Source organism: Erythrolamprus reginae, chromosome 10, assembly GCF_031021105.1.
Source record: "Erythrolamprus reginae isolate rEryReg1 chromosome 10, rEryReg1.hap1, whole genome shotgun sequence".
NCBI classification, from domain to species: domain Eukaryota; kingdom Metazoa; phylum Chordata; class Lepidosauria; order Squamata; family Dipsadidae; genus Erythrolamprus; species Erythrolamprus reginae.
In genome coordinates, this window is record NC_091959.1 from 14,068,623 (window position 1) to 14,082,605 (window position 13,983).

The 13,983-nt window shown below is 46.2% G+C and overlaps 1 protein-coding gene across 2 annotated transcripts in view; it reads left to right on the top strand.

Annotated features, from left to right (window-relative positions):
* Positions 1–13,983, top strand: part of SPG11 (SPG11 vesicle trafficking associated, spatacsin) — a 65,667-nt gene that overhangs the window by 18,323 nt on the left and 33,361 nt on the right. For both annotated transcript variants that reach the window (XM_070763025.1, XM_070763023.1), the window contains exons 11-20: positions 392–568; positions 2,406–2,477; positions 3,411–3,538; positions 6,623–6,795; positions 8,069–8,267; positions 8,379–8,582; positions 10,245–10,351; positions 12,265–12,410; positions 12,644–12,796; positions 13,158–13,224. In XM_070763025.1, the coding sequence (XP_070619126.1) occupies positions 392–568; positions 2,406–2,477; positions 3,411–3,538; positions 6,623–6,795; positions 8,069–8,267; positions 8,379–8,582; positions 10,245–10,351; positions 12,265–12,410; positions 12,644–12,796; positions 13,158–13,224 (1,426 nt within the window). The remainder of the gene's footprint in view (positions 1–391; positions 569–2,405; positions 2,478–3,410; positions 3,539–6,622; positions 6,796–8,068; positions 8,268–8,378; positions 8,583–10,244; positions 10,352–12,264; positions 12,411–12,643; positions 12,797–13,157; positions 13,225–13,983) is intronic.

The window sequence follows — 13,983 nt, forward strand, 5'->3', positions numbered from 1 at the left end:
AAACAGTCATTCTATAATGTTTCTCAGCTGGAACTATATGGGATATCCCACCAGTTTCTTTAATAGAGTACAGTAGTACTGTAGAAGAATTTTATGCATTTTTAATGGATTTAAAAATTTTAATGGATTTTGAAAACTTGTGAAATAGCAAATCCGTGAAAGATGAACCGTGAAGTAGCGAGGGATTACTGTACTGATCATCTCTTTTAAAGTTGTAAAGCTGGACTCGGCGTCTTCAATTGGTTTGTGCCCCTTTGCTTTCATTCAGCATTCCCCTGTTCTGCCCCCGTCCCCACTTCCCTTGCCTCTCCTCGGCCTCTCAAAACAGAACGTGAACCTCGGGTTGGGCAGAGCGGGGGCTCTTGAAATCGCTCCTCGTTTTGTTTCCCAGCAAGCGGTCACTGAAGCCCTCCTGAGCAACCGAGTGCCAGAGGCCCAAGTCTTTTTCCGTCTGACTCACAATCCTGCCCAGGATCTTGGGCAGTTAAGCCGGATAGGTCTGGAGATGGCCTACAGAAGCCTCCTGAAGGACGACATCAATGAAGCTTCAAAACTTTTAAGGAACATGGTGAGTAATATCACAACCCCACTGAGCACCATTTAAATCTTTGCTGTGCAGTATTTTCACGCGCACAGTTTTTGTATCTTCGCATCCTGAGCACAGTGATTTCTCCTTGGTACCTCTGGGCAGAGGTGGGCTGCTAAGGTGGAACGGTAACGTGTGGTCACCCCTGTGGCTCTGAGTTCCAGCGGAGTCCAGTGCAATTCTGCTACTGTACCTGGTCTGCAGTGCTAGCAGAGTCCAGTGCAATTCTGCTACTGCACCTGGTCTACAGTGCTAGCAGAGTCCAGCGCAATTCTGCTACTGCACCTGGTCTGCAGTGCTAGCAGAGTCCAGTGCAATTCTGCTAATGCTCCTAGTCTGCAGTGCTAGCAGAGACCAGCGCAATTCTGCTACTGCACCTGGTCTGCAGTGCTAGCAGAGTCCAGTGCAATTCTGCTAATGCTCCTAGTCTGCAGTGCTAGCAGAGTCTAGTGCAATTCTGCTAATGCTCCTAGTCTGCAGTGCTAGCAGAGTCCAGCGCAATTCTGCTACTGCACCTTGTCTGCAGTGCTAGCAGAGTCCAGCACAATTCTGCTACTGTACCTGGTCTGCAGTGCTAGCAGAGTCCAGTGCAATTCTGCTACTGCACCTGGTCTGCAGTACTAGCAGAGTCCAGCGCAATTCTGCTACTGCACCTGGTCTGCAGTGCTAGCAGAGTCCAGCGCAATTCTGCTACTGTACCTGGTCTGCAGTGCTAGCAGAGTCCAGCGCAATTCTTCTACTGTACCTGGTCTGCAGTGCTAGCAGAGTCCAGTGCAATTCTGCTACTGCACCTGGTCTGCAGTGCTAGCAGAGTCCAGCGCAATTCTTCTACTGTACCTGGTCTGCAGTGCTAGCAGAGTCCAGTGCAATTCTGCTACTGCACCTGGTCTGCAGTGCTAGCAGAGTCCAGCGCAATTCTGCTACTGTACCTGGTCTGCAGTGCTAGCAGAGTCCAGCGCAATTCTTCTACTGTACCTGGTCTGCAGTGCTAGCAGAGTCCAGCGCAATTCTGCTACTGCACCTGGTCTGCAGTGCTAGCAGAGTCCAGCGCAATTCTTCTACTGTACCTGGTCTGCAGTGCTAGCAGAGTCCAGTGCAATTCTGCTACTGCACCTGGTCTGCAGTGCTAGCAGAGTCCAGCGCAATTCTGCTACTGCACCTGGTCTGCACTGCTAGCAGAGTCCAGTGCAATTCTGCTGCTGCACCTGGTCTGCAGTGCTAGCAGAGTCCAGTGCAATTCTGATACTGCACCTGGTCTGCAGTGCTAATAGAGTCCAGGGCAATTCTGCTACTGCACCTGGTCTGCAGTGCTAGCAGAGTCCAGCGCAATTCTGCTACTGCACCTGGTCTGCAGTGCTAGCAGAGTCCAGCGCAATTCTGCTACTGCACCTGGTCTGCAGTGCTAGCAGAGTCCAGCGCAATTCTGCTACTGCACCTGGTCTGCAGTGCTAGCAGAGGCCAGTGCAATTCTGCTACTGCACTTGGGCAGGGAGCCAAATCGTGCGTGTCTGCGTGGGATTTCGCTCCCTGCCCAGGTGCAGTAGCAGAATTGCGCTGGACTCTGCTAGCACTCAGAGCCACGGGGGCGAGCACACGTCACAGTTCCACCTTAGCATCCCACCTCTGCCTCTGGGCTAGGGTTTAGATGGGAAAGGGTGATCCATAGCCCCCCAGGGACACGTCTGCCTTCTTGAGCCACTGTTTACTGACAATGAAAGACCATAGCCAAGGCCTCGGGTCTTTCCATCCCAGTGCAGAGAACCAGGTCATGTTTTTTGCAAACCCTCCTGCAGGAGAATTTCTTTTTTCCTTTCGTTAGGGCCTCAGCGTGAAGCAACAACTGCACAAAATATGTTTCTACACAACAGATTACCATGTCCGGGACTTTTTGGTAAGTTTAAATAAGAACCTTTGCCCATGAAATGATGTAAATTAATTGTGTTCCCCCCCCCCCCATGCATTCTGCTAACCTCCTCAAATTGATAATTTATTCTCAAATCTCAGAAAAGGTCACAACGTCCTTGATAGGGTTCCAGTATTAATAGCCGAAGTGGAAATTCAATTGCACTGATAACATTTTCTGATCTTTTGTAAGCAATTGGCAGTACTTCCCTTGTAAAGTCCCTTTGTTCCTCACCTTGTTCAAAATTTAATTTAAAGGAAACTTGAAAATGTGCGTATCTGTTGGATGGAAAAGAAACTAAAAGTTTGAATAATCAAACTGAAACAGAATTTTATAAAATATGGGACAAAGTATATAAACGGTGGAATTTTAAAAATAGTTGTAAAACTATATAAGTAAGAATTTATAATCATTTGAATTTATTAATCTGAATATTAAACTGAATGTATACATGAAAGAACATTTAGAAATTAATATGACAAGGTTTCTTTTTTTAGTTATATTAAATAAGTGAATTTCAACTACTCTATAACATGATAATAATAGATAGAACGTAATAGCTTAAAAACAATATAAACACAGAGTATTTTTGCAATATTATAAATTTTAAAGTGTTATTCTTTATATCTTATTTCTAGTTGAAGTATTTGATATTTTATAGATAAGAAAATTAATAAATTATAACATAAAGATAACAGAGTTAAATTTAACAAGAACATAGAGTGTGTGTGTTATATTTCTGTATTGATCTGATTATAGTTAGACTTTTTTGTGTGTACTAGTTAGACTTTTGTGACAAGCGGAGCAATGGTAGCTCCTTGAATGTTGAATGTTGTTTGTTTTTGTTTGTCTATTGAAAAATAATTTAAAAAAATTTTTTTTTAAAAAGAGAGAAACTAAAGTTTCGTTTTGACTCTGTAGGTGAGTGCGCTACAAGATGAAGATGTTCTTCCTGAAACAGAGAAGGAAATGATAGACTTTGTGCACGAGGTAGAAAATATTTATTCAGGCACCTTCCAACGAGAGGAAAAGAGTGTAGCCTGTTGCAGGTAAGGCAGCTTCAGTTTACTCACAGGTGGGAATGATCCTGGGATGAACCGAACTCCCAGCACGTGAGACAGACAAAGATAAGCTCCTGTTTTCTCCTTGTCTGCCTTTTTTTATAGTATTGGAAATGCACTTGGGGAAAAGGAATCCTGAATCTGAGTATTGTATTGGCAGTTCTGTGTTAGCAAAAACTTCAGAAGAGAAGGATTTAGGGGTAGTGATTTCAGACAGTCTCAAAATGGGTGAACAGTGGGGTCAGGCGGTAGGGAAAGGAAGTAGGATGCTTGGCTGCATAGCTAGAGGTATAACAAGCAGGAAGAGGGAGATTATGATCCCGCTATGTAGAGTGCCACATTTGGAATACAGTGATCTCTCGATTAGCGCGGGGGTTACGTTCCAAGACCTCCCGCGCTAACCGATTTCCGCGTTATACTGGATGCGGAAGTAAAAACCACCATCTGCGCATGTGCGCCATTTTTTCATGGCCGCACATGCGCAGATGGTGGAGTTTGCGTGTGGGCGGCGGGGAAGACCAAGGGGAGGTTCCTTCAGCCGCCCAACAGCTGATCTGCTCCGCAGCGCGGAAGCAGCGAGGAGCCGAAGATGGGGTTTCCCCATTGCCGCGCTGCAGAGCGGATCAGGTGTTGGGCGGCTGAAGGAACCCTCCCTTGGTCTTCCCGCCGCCCAGGCAAAGGGGAAACCCCAAGATCACTTGCCGCTTGCCGTATTGCAGCTTGGAGCCTTGCTTCGCCTCCTTCGCTGCAATACGGCAAGCGGCAAGCTGCCTGGGCGGCGCTGGGGCCATGCGGAGCCGCTCATCTAGGGGGGCGTGGACCGGCAAGGTGCCCTCCGCTCTCTCTCTTTCTCTCCCTGTTACCGGTGTGGTATAAGAGAGAGAAAGAAAGAGAAAGGAGGGCGACTTGCCAGTCCACGCCCCCCTGGATGAGCGGCCCCGCATGGCCCCAGCGCCGGACTCCGTTGCCGAACGCCGAAACCGGAAGGGGCGAGGTGTGGGGGGGAGAACGGGAGGCTCAGCATTCCGTCAGTCGCAGCGCTGGCTGTCAACTTTTCTTTTTAGCACTGGGGAGGCAAGTCAGCTCCTGCCCAGTTTTAAAAAGAAAAGTTGACAGCCAGCGATTGTTCCGCTGCCGCCAGCATGGCCTGGCTGGCAGCGGAAGATGTAACGGAGCCCACGGGGGATTCGCCTTCCTCCCACCCGCAGCCGAGACTGATCGTGGGCTCCTTCGCAACCTCGGAGAGCTTCCAGGGCATGAAAGCTCACGAAAACCAGGAAGCTCTCCGAGGTTGCGAAGGAGCCCACGATCAGTCTCGGCTGCGGGCGGGAGGAAGGCGAATGCCACGGGGCTGGGCTCGGCTCCCCCTTCGGCTCCCCCCCTTACCAGCCCCGCCGCGGAAGGCTCCATTCTGTTCCCTGCCGGCCCGATTGAGCGGCCGGCGGTCTCCATTCAGGGAACCGGCACCCAGCGTCCCCACGCCGCCTCCACCTCCCGATAATGCACCCGACCTCTGCCTCTCTCTTTCTCTCTCATATACCACGCCGGCAACAGGGAGAGAAAGAGAGAGAGAACTAGCGTGGACTTATTTTTTATTTTTTAATATTTTATTTTAATATTTTATTTTTTTAATTAATATTTTTTGAAAAACCGCGTTGCAGCGTTTCGCGCTAATCGAGACCGTGCTAATCGAGGGATCACTGTACTGTGTTCAGTTCTGGAGACCTCGCCTACAAAAAGATATTGACAAAATTGAACGGGTCCAAAGACGGGCTACAAGAATGGTGGAAGGTCTTAAGCATAAAACGTATCAGGAAAGACTTCATGAACTCAATCTGTATAGTCTGGAGGACAGAAGGAAAAGGGGGGACATGATCGAAACATTTAAACATGTTAAAGGGTTAAATAAGGTCCAGGAGGGAAGTGTTTTTAATAGGAAAATGAACACAAGAACAAGGGGACACAATCTGAAGTTAGTTGGGGGAAAGATCAAAAGCAACATGAGAAAATATTATTTTACTGGAAGAGTAGTAGATCCTTGGAACAAACTTCCAGCAGATGTGGTTGGTAAATCCACAGTAACTGAATTTAAACATGCCTGGGATAAACATAGATCCATCCTTAGATAAAATACAGAAAATAATATAAGGGCAGACTAGATGGATCATGAGGTTCGCCATCACTGGACTGGCCCAAAGCAGAGATACTGGTGAAAGAGAAGTTCCCTGAGGATGGGCACCAGCACGAATCCAGCACGAATCTGAAAGCTCAGAAGACTAAACCTCCGCTCCCAGGGACCAACCCAGATTGGATCCTGCTGGAGATTATCATGGGACACATATGCAGTGTCCCCTTGATTTTCGCAGGGGATGCGTTCCGAGACTGCCCGTGAAAGTCAAATTTTTGCGAAGTAGAGAGGCGGAAGTAATTACACTATTTTTGACTATGAACAGTATCGCAGGACATCCCCTAACACTTTAAACCCCTAAATTACAATTTCCCATTCCCTTAACAACCTTTAGATCAGTGTTTCCCAACCTTGGCAACTTGAAGATATTTGGACTTTAACTCCCAGAATTCCCCAGCCAGCGAATGCTGGCTGGGGAATTCTGGTAGTTGAAGTCCAGATATCTTCAAGTTGCCAAGGTTGGGAAACAATGCTTTAGATTATTACTCACCATTATTACTGGTACTCACCACTGAAGAATATACTTAATGATACTGATAATTATTAACATAATTATTTATTAACAATAATTATTTATTAGCAAATGACATCATGGAAGGGAAAAACCGTGGTGTAGAAAAAAAACCACAAAATATTTTTAATTAATATTTTTTGAAAGGCCGTGATATAGACTTTTCGTGAATGTCAGACCCGCGAAAGTCGAGGGAACACTGTATTTGCCTTCATTTGTTGGTGAGCTACTGGCCAGAGTAAATCTGATGTGTATTTGGTGTTGAATACGGGCTCATTTTGGGGTTTGGTTTTTGGAGGATCATCCTTTGGTAAGACGTTTTGGAAAGAATCAATGCCCTGGTTTCAAGGAAATGCTTAATTGTTGGTTCTAGATCTTGGAGAAAAGAACCAGACTCTACTGATGTTACTACTTTGGATTCCTTTCTGAATTGCCTTCAAGACCGAATTCATAACAGGGAACACAGGGTGATGCTAAACTGGGCTCAGTGGTGGAATCCATCTACACGGGAAAGGGTCCTTCTCCCTGTGAGAGTTCAGGAAGGGGGTAAGTACTTGTGGCTATGGGAGCGCGGATTTGCACCTTTGTATTTATTCGTTTTGTTTTTATGCTGCCTTTATTATTTATGGGGTGTTCGGAAACTTCAGATCGTGCAGAATGCAGCTGCGAGAGCAATCATGGGCTTCCCTAGGTATGCCCATGTCACACCAACACTCCGCAGTCTGCATTGGTTGCCAATCAGTTTCCGGTCACAATTCAAAGTGTTGGTTATGACCTATAAAGCCCTTCATGGCATCGGACCAGAATCCTGCTCAAATGTCAAGGGAGATTGTGATCCCGCTGTATTAGAGCGCTGGTGAGACCACATTTGGAATACTGTGTTCAGTTCTGGGGACCTCACCCACAAAAAGATATGGATAAAATTGAACGGGTCCAAAGACGGGCTACAAAAATGGTGGAAGGTCTTAACTTTTAAGCATAAAATTTATCAGGAAAGACTTAATGAACTCAACCTGTATAGTCTAGAGGACAGAAGGGAAAGGGGGGGACATGATCGAAACATTTAAATATGTTAAAGGGTTAAAGAAGGTTCAGGGGGGAAGTGTTTTTAATAGGAAAGTGAACACAAGAACAAGGGGGAACAATATGAGGTTAGTTGGAGGAAGGATTAGAAGTAATGTGAGAAAATATTATTTTACTGAAAGAAACAATGCCGCTTGGCCGGACCCAGGGGAAGAGCCTTCTCTGTGGCGGCCCCAGCCCTCTGGAACCAACTCCCCCCAGAGATTAGAATTGCCCCCACCCTCCTTGCCTTTCATAAGCTCCTTAAAACCCACCTCTGCCGCCAGGCATGGGGGAATTGAGATGCTCTTTCCCCCTGGGCCTTTACAATTTCATGTGTGGTATGTCTGTATGTATGTTTGGTTTTTTATATTAATGGGTTTTTAAATCATTTTTAGTATTTATTGGATTATTATTGTACATTGTTTTATTACTGTTGTTAGCTGCCCCGAGTCTCCGGAGAGGGGCGGCATACAAATCCAATAAATAAATAGTTAGTTAGTTAGTTAGTTAGTTAGTTAGTTAGTTAGTTAGTTAGTTAGTTAGTTAGTTAGTTAGATCCTTGGAACAAACTTCCAGCAGATGTGGTTGGTAAAGCTACAGGAACTGAATTTAAACCTGCCTGGGATAAACATACTGTATATCCACCCTAAGATAAAATACAGGAAATAGTAGAAGGGCAGACTAGATGGACCAGGAGGTCTTTTTCTGCCCTCAATCTTCTGTGTTTCTATGTTTCATTTCTCTAAAAATTTAGAATTTAAGTTCTGTAATCCTGAAGCCCTTTGGATGTATTTGTCGTCTTGGCATGATTGGGTAAATATCAGTTCGTGGATATCTGACTCTCAACCCGAAGGCAACCCTGCAAACTGGCCCCCTCTGCCTTTGGAAGCCATCGGTCAGAGTGCCTTATGCAGCCACTACTTGCACAATGAAGTCTTGGACGTCCTAGCTAGGTAGGTGCCTGGTCCGCATAATTCCCTCCATTTCCATCCGGTTTTCTAGCTGCTCTTTTAAAAGGGAAGGTTGCTCAGCTGCTCTTTCTGCTCTGCTTTTATTCTTGGCAGAAATGGGACTTTTGCGCCCGCAGAACTGGAAGACTTTGAAGGCCTCCTGCAAAGAACCGCCTGCGCCGGAGGCCTGATGCAAGAGCCACATCCTCTCCTAAGCTACGTCTCTGCAAACGGCTTAGATTTCCACGCCTGCTTTGTCCTTTATTGCTTAGAACGGGGGCTGGACCACCTTCTCTACTCCTACTTGGATTACTATCGGTAGGTGGCCACGGCCGGTTCGCCTTCTGCCGCACGAATCCCAACAACTTAGGTCCCACAGAGTCGGCCTTCTCTGGGTCCCGTCGGCGAAACAATGTCGACTGGCGGGACCCAGGGGAAGAGCCTTCTTTGTGGTGGCCCCGACCCTCTGGAATCAACTCATCCCGGAGATTAGAACCGCCCCCACCCTCCTTGCCTTTCGCAAGCTCCTTAAAAGCCACCTCTGCAGTTAGGCATGGGGAAATTGATTCTGTTCTATGTATGATTTGTCTGGGATGTATGACTGTTTTATATTAAGGATTTTAACTGTTTTTAATTATTAGATTTGTACTGTGTTTTGCTGTTGTGATCCGCTTCGAGTCCCCAGAGAGGGGCGGCATACAAATATAATAAATAATAATAATAATAATAATAATAATAATAATAATAATAATAATATGTCAATACAACACAGCAAACGAGATCACTATGCAGGATTTCGTATTTCATCACCAGTCGGGTGCTTCCCAAGCAACTAAGACTGCGTGAATAATAATAATAGAAATAATAATAATAATAATAATAATAATAATAATAATAATAATAATATTGTGTCAATACAACACGGCAAACAAGATCACTATGCTGGATTTTGTATTTCATCACCAGTCGGGCGCTTCTCAAGCAACTAGGACTGCGTGAATAATAATAATAATGATGATGATGATGATGATGATGATGATGATGATTCCAGCAGAGGCAGTTAGAGGAGGTGGGCAGCAGATTCTGTGAATGGGGGTGCGGCCCTTCGGAGGCTGCTCAGCCGTTGGTATTGCTCATCAACTAGTCCCGGGGTAGGCAACGTTGGCTCTTCTATGACTTGTGGACTTCAACTCCCAGAATTCCTGAGCCAGTCATGCCAGCTCAGGAATTCTGGGAGTTGAAGTTCATATGTCACACAAGAATGGTGGAAGGTCTTAAGTATAAAACGTATCAGGAAAGACTTCATGAACTCAATCTGTATAGTCTGGAGGAAAAGGAAGGAAAAGGGGGGACATGATCGAAACATTTAAATATGTCAAAGGGTTAAATAAGGTTCAGGAGGGAAGTGTTTTAAATAGGAAAGTGAACACAAGAACAAGGGGACACAATCTGAAGTTAGTTGGGGGAAAGATCAAAAAGCAACATGAGAAAATATTATTTGACTGAAAGAGCAGTAGATGCTTGGAACAAACTTCCAGCAGACGTGGTTGGTAAATCCACAGTAACTGAATTTAAACCTGCCTGGGATAAACATAGATCCATCCTAAGATAAAAATATAGGAAATAGTATAAGGGCAGACTACATGGACCATGAGGTCTTTTTCTGCCGTCAGTCTTTTTTGTTCTATAGAAGAGCCAACTTTGTTTAGCCCTGAACTAGTACAATCATTTCCTTTCCTGAAGCCTTCCTTTATGCCTTGTGGGAGAAACAGGTTGTGCTTTGGGTTGGACAGCTGTGAACTAGGGAGACGAGGGAGTCGTGCTGTTGGGATTGTGGGAACTGGCGATTGCCCTGCCCAAGAAAGCCCACAGCACAGCTGATAGTTAAGCCACATTCATTGGAATGGCCGATATCCGACCAGGAGAGAGAAGACTTGCTTTGTCTTTGCAATTCTGTGAAATGTTGTTCTTGATTTTCAGTTTATTTTCATCAGACTGCCCCATTCTCAATGATAAGGATCTGCGTGAAGCACAGCCTTGGTTTGAGTTTTTAGTGCAATGTTGGGACATTGCCAACCATCCTGGCGGTAGGTGCCTTCGCATCTCATTGGGACAGACTATCTCAGGGACCGCCTTCTGATATTTGGACTTCAACTCCCAGAATTCCCCAGCCAGCGAATGCTGGCTGGGGAATTCTGGGAGTTGAAGTCCAGATATCTTCAAGTGGCCAAGGTTGGGAACCACTGAACTAAACAATGTCACTTGGCGGGACCCAGGGGAAGAGCCTTCTCTGTGGCGGCCCCGGCCCTCTGGAACCAACTCCCCCCCAGAGATTAGAATTGCTCCCACCCTCCTTGCCTTTCGTAAGCGTCTTAAAACCCACCTCTGCCGCCAGGCACGGGGGAATTGAGATACTCTTTCCCCCTAGGCCTTTACAATTTTATGCATGGTATGTCTATGTATGTTTGGTTTTACAATAAGGGTTTTTAATTGTTTTAATATTGGATTGTCACATGCTGTTTTACTACTGTTGTTAGCCGCCCCGAGTCTACGGAGAGGGGCGGCATACGAATTCAATAAAATAAAATCAAAAATCAAATGTTGGTCAAAAAGCCTTCCCACCTAAGTGGGAGGGCTTCATCTACTTGCACGGAAATCAATGCTGCCTCAATGGCCTTGAAATAGATATGAGCACCACCCTAGACTCGGTCAAGATCAGCCAAGCGGAATCCCCAAGGACTCTTATCCTTTGCTGGGTCAGGAAGCAGGTGTCCCAGTTGCAGTCTGTTTGCGTAGTGTTTTTCGCTCTTTACGGAGTAAAATGGCATCACATTGTAAGGCTGGTTGCCTTCCATTTTGGAGGACAGAGAGGCCTGTCCACCCTCTCGCAGCCTCTGGTCAACCCTTGCGCTCAAGTTTGCCTGCTCGACCTCCCTTTGAAATGGGATTGATTGAAGCTGCAACAGTCTGGGATGAAGGAGTCTCAATCCAATCTACTATTCTTGCTTTCTGGATCAAACTGATTTTGATGTAGAAAGCTATAAGTAAAAGCCCCATGTGTGGTCATCCTACAGGCCAAGGGCAATTGGCACTGGACTTGCTGGCCCTTCAGAAAAGTAGGTAGGCTGAGGACAACATATCCTAACTTACATGATTCGACCTTAGAGATCCAAGGGATCACCAGATCCTGTGAGTAAGTGGATTGTTGACCTCTCTTTTTCCAAAATGGAATTCTTAAGGGGAAATAAAATATGTGGCTTTTTCTTTGTGTTTAATAATTTCCCTCTTCTATCCCATTTAAAAGTATCAGGCAGAGGAAAATCACTTGGGTTATGAATGGGACCTTGGAAATAACTACAGTGGCACCTCTACCTAAGAACGCCTCTACTTACAAACTTTTCTAGATAAGAACCGAGTGTTCAAGATTTTTTTTTGCCTCTTCTCAAGAACCATTTTCTACTTACAAACCCAAGCCTCTGAAACTGTAACCGTAAAAGGCAGGGAGAAGCCTCCATGGGGCCTCTCTAGGAATCTCCCAGGAGGAAACGGCTGGAAAAGGCAGGGGGAAGACTCCGTGGGGCCTCTCTAGGAATCTCCTGGGAGGAAACGGCTGGAAAAGGCAGGGAGAAGACTCCGTGGGGCCTCTCTAGGAATCTGCTGGGAGGAAACAGGGCCGGAAAAGGCAGGGAGAAGACTCTGTGAGGCCTCTCTAGGAATCTCCCAGGAGAAAACAGGGCCTCCACCCTCCCTGTGGTGTCCCCAATCGCACGCATTATTTGCTTTTACATTGATTCCTATGGGAAAAATTGCTTCTTCTTACAAACTTTTCTACTGGTCATAAAACGAATTAAGAATTACTGTACTAGAGTTTGCATCATTGTACTTAAAGGACGTTTAGCTTTGGCTAATCTGGTTGATTATGCTAAGTTTCTTTTGACTTTTTCTTTTGGCTAACGCTCCCTTTGTTCCCCCTCCTCCTCTCCTGGCCATCCTGCTCCAGATGCAGACAAGATTTTTCAGGCTAGTCTAGCCAATGCCCAGATCTTGATTCCCAGCAACCAGGCTAGCGTGAGCACCATGCTGTTGGAGGGACGGACCCTTCTTGCCCTGGCTACCACCATGTTTGCCAGGGGAGGGATTGACCAGGTATGCCAACCGCAGAAGGATGGCAGCTGACCAGCCCTTCTACAAAGGGGGTTAAAGGCCCGAAGTCAACATCGCTGCAGCCAACATCCCCTCTCCTAACCACAAGCTGGCTATGTTGGCCTGGCCTCTCGTTGCAGAGTCAGAGGTCAGCCCTAGGGCTGCCTTAACTGCTTGGAATTGGCGTGGCAGAGAATCCGCTGGGCAAGTGGGCTTCAGTGCTTTTTCTGTTGCAGATCGTCCAGAAGGGAGATGGACGAGAGAAAGTAGATGTGCAGCTGTTCAAGATGGCCCTCGCTCCTTACCCCAAGCTCAGAGCTGCTCTCTTCCCCCAGACCGCTCCTCATGGAATCTCACCTGCCGACCTTTCTCTCTATCACCTGGTTCAGGTAGGGTTCAATGCCACCTGGAAAATGTGGGCACGGTAGTGGATGGAACTGATCAGGGCAGGCCCAGGACTTTACCCGGGCAGCCCACCCTGTGAAGCAGGGTCCACCTTGGATGGTGCTTGCCCAACCCTGCAGCTCTGTCATCAGGCCGTGCCAGGCAAAAGCAAGATGGGTATTTCTTAGATGGCGCCACCTTCTGATCATTATGCATTATTTGTGAATAGTTTTACAACTATTAAAACTATTATAAAGACATGCCCAAGATGCCTCCTAAACGTTCTGTATTGGAAGCCACTCCAAGTCCTTGAAGAGGGGCGGCATACAAATCTAATAAATAATAATAATAATTTTCCCTTTTCAGTGCTTGGTTCCCTTTGATTCCACCAAGTTGTTTGGCTGGCAGTCAGCAAATACGCTAGTCGTTCCTGGTAAGTAAACTTCCACATACGGTCGGAATCTAATCTCAGCCCTGCTTTAGCATCAAGAATTCCCATCCTAATTAAGAGGAAATATTGTCATTACAAGGCACTATTATACTATTATATAATCTCATAAAAACAGATATGTTAACGGGAAAGTCAACAAGATGTATGTGTAACAATTAACAAAGGGAAAATACTGTTATAAATGGATGAGCTGCAAAATCAATCATCCTGCCACTTAGCAGGTGTAAATATTAAGCTCTGATACCAAAATAACCCATGTATAAAGCATAATGCTTTATTTTTGTTATGAGTGTATATATGTTCAGATCGTGCAGAATGCAGCTGCGAGAGCAATCATGGGCTTCCCTAAATATGCCCATGTCACACCAACACTCTGCAGTCTGCATTGGTTGCCGATCAGTTTCCGGTCACAATTCAAAGTGTTGGTTATGACCTACAAAGCCCTTCATGGCACTGGGCCAGAATATCTCCGGGACCGCCTTCTGCCGCACGAATCCCAGCGACCAGTTAGGTCCCACAGAGTGGGCCTTCTCCGGGTCCCGTCAACTAAACAATGTCGGTTGGTGGGGCCCAGGGGAAGAGCCTTCTCTGTGGCGGCCCCGGCCCTCTGGAACCAACTCCCCGCAGAGATTAGAATAGCCCCCACCCTCCTTGCCTTTCGTAAGCTCCTCAAACCCACCTCTGCCATCAGGCATGGGGGAACTAAGATAATCTCCCCCCCTAGGCTTCTACAATTTATGC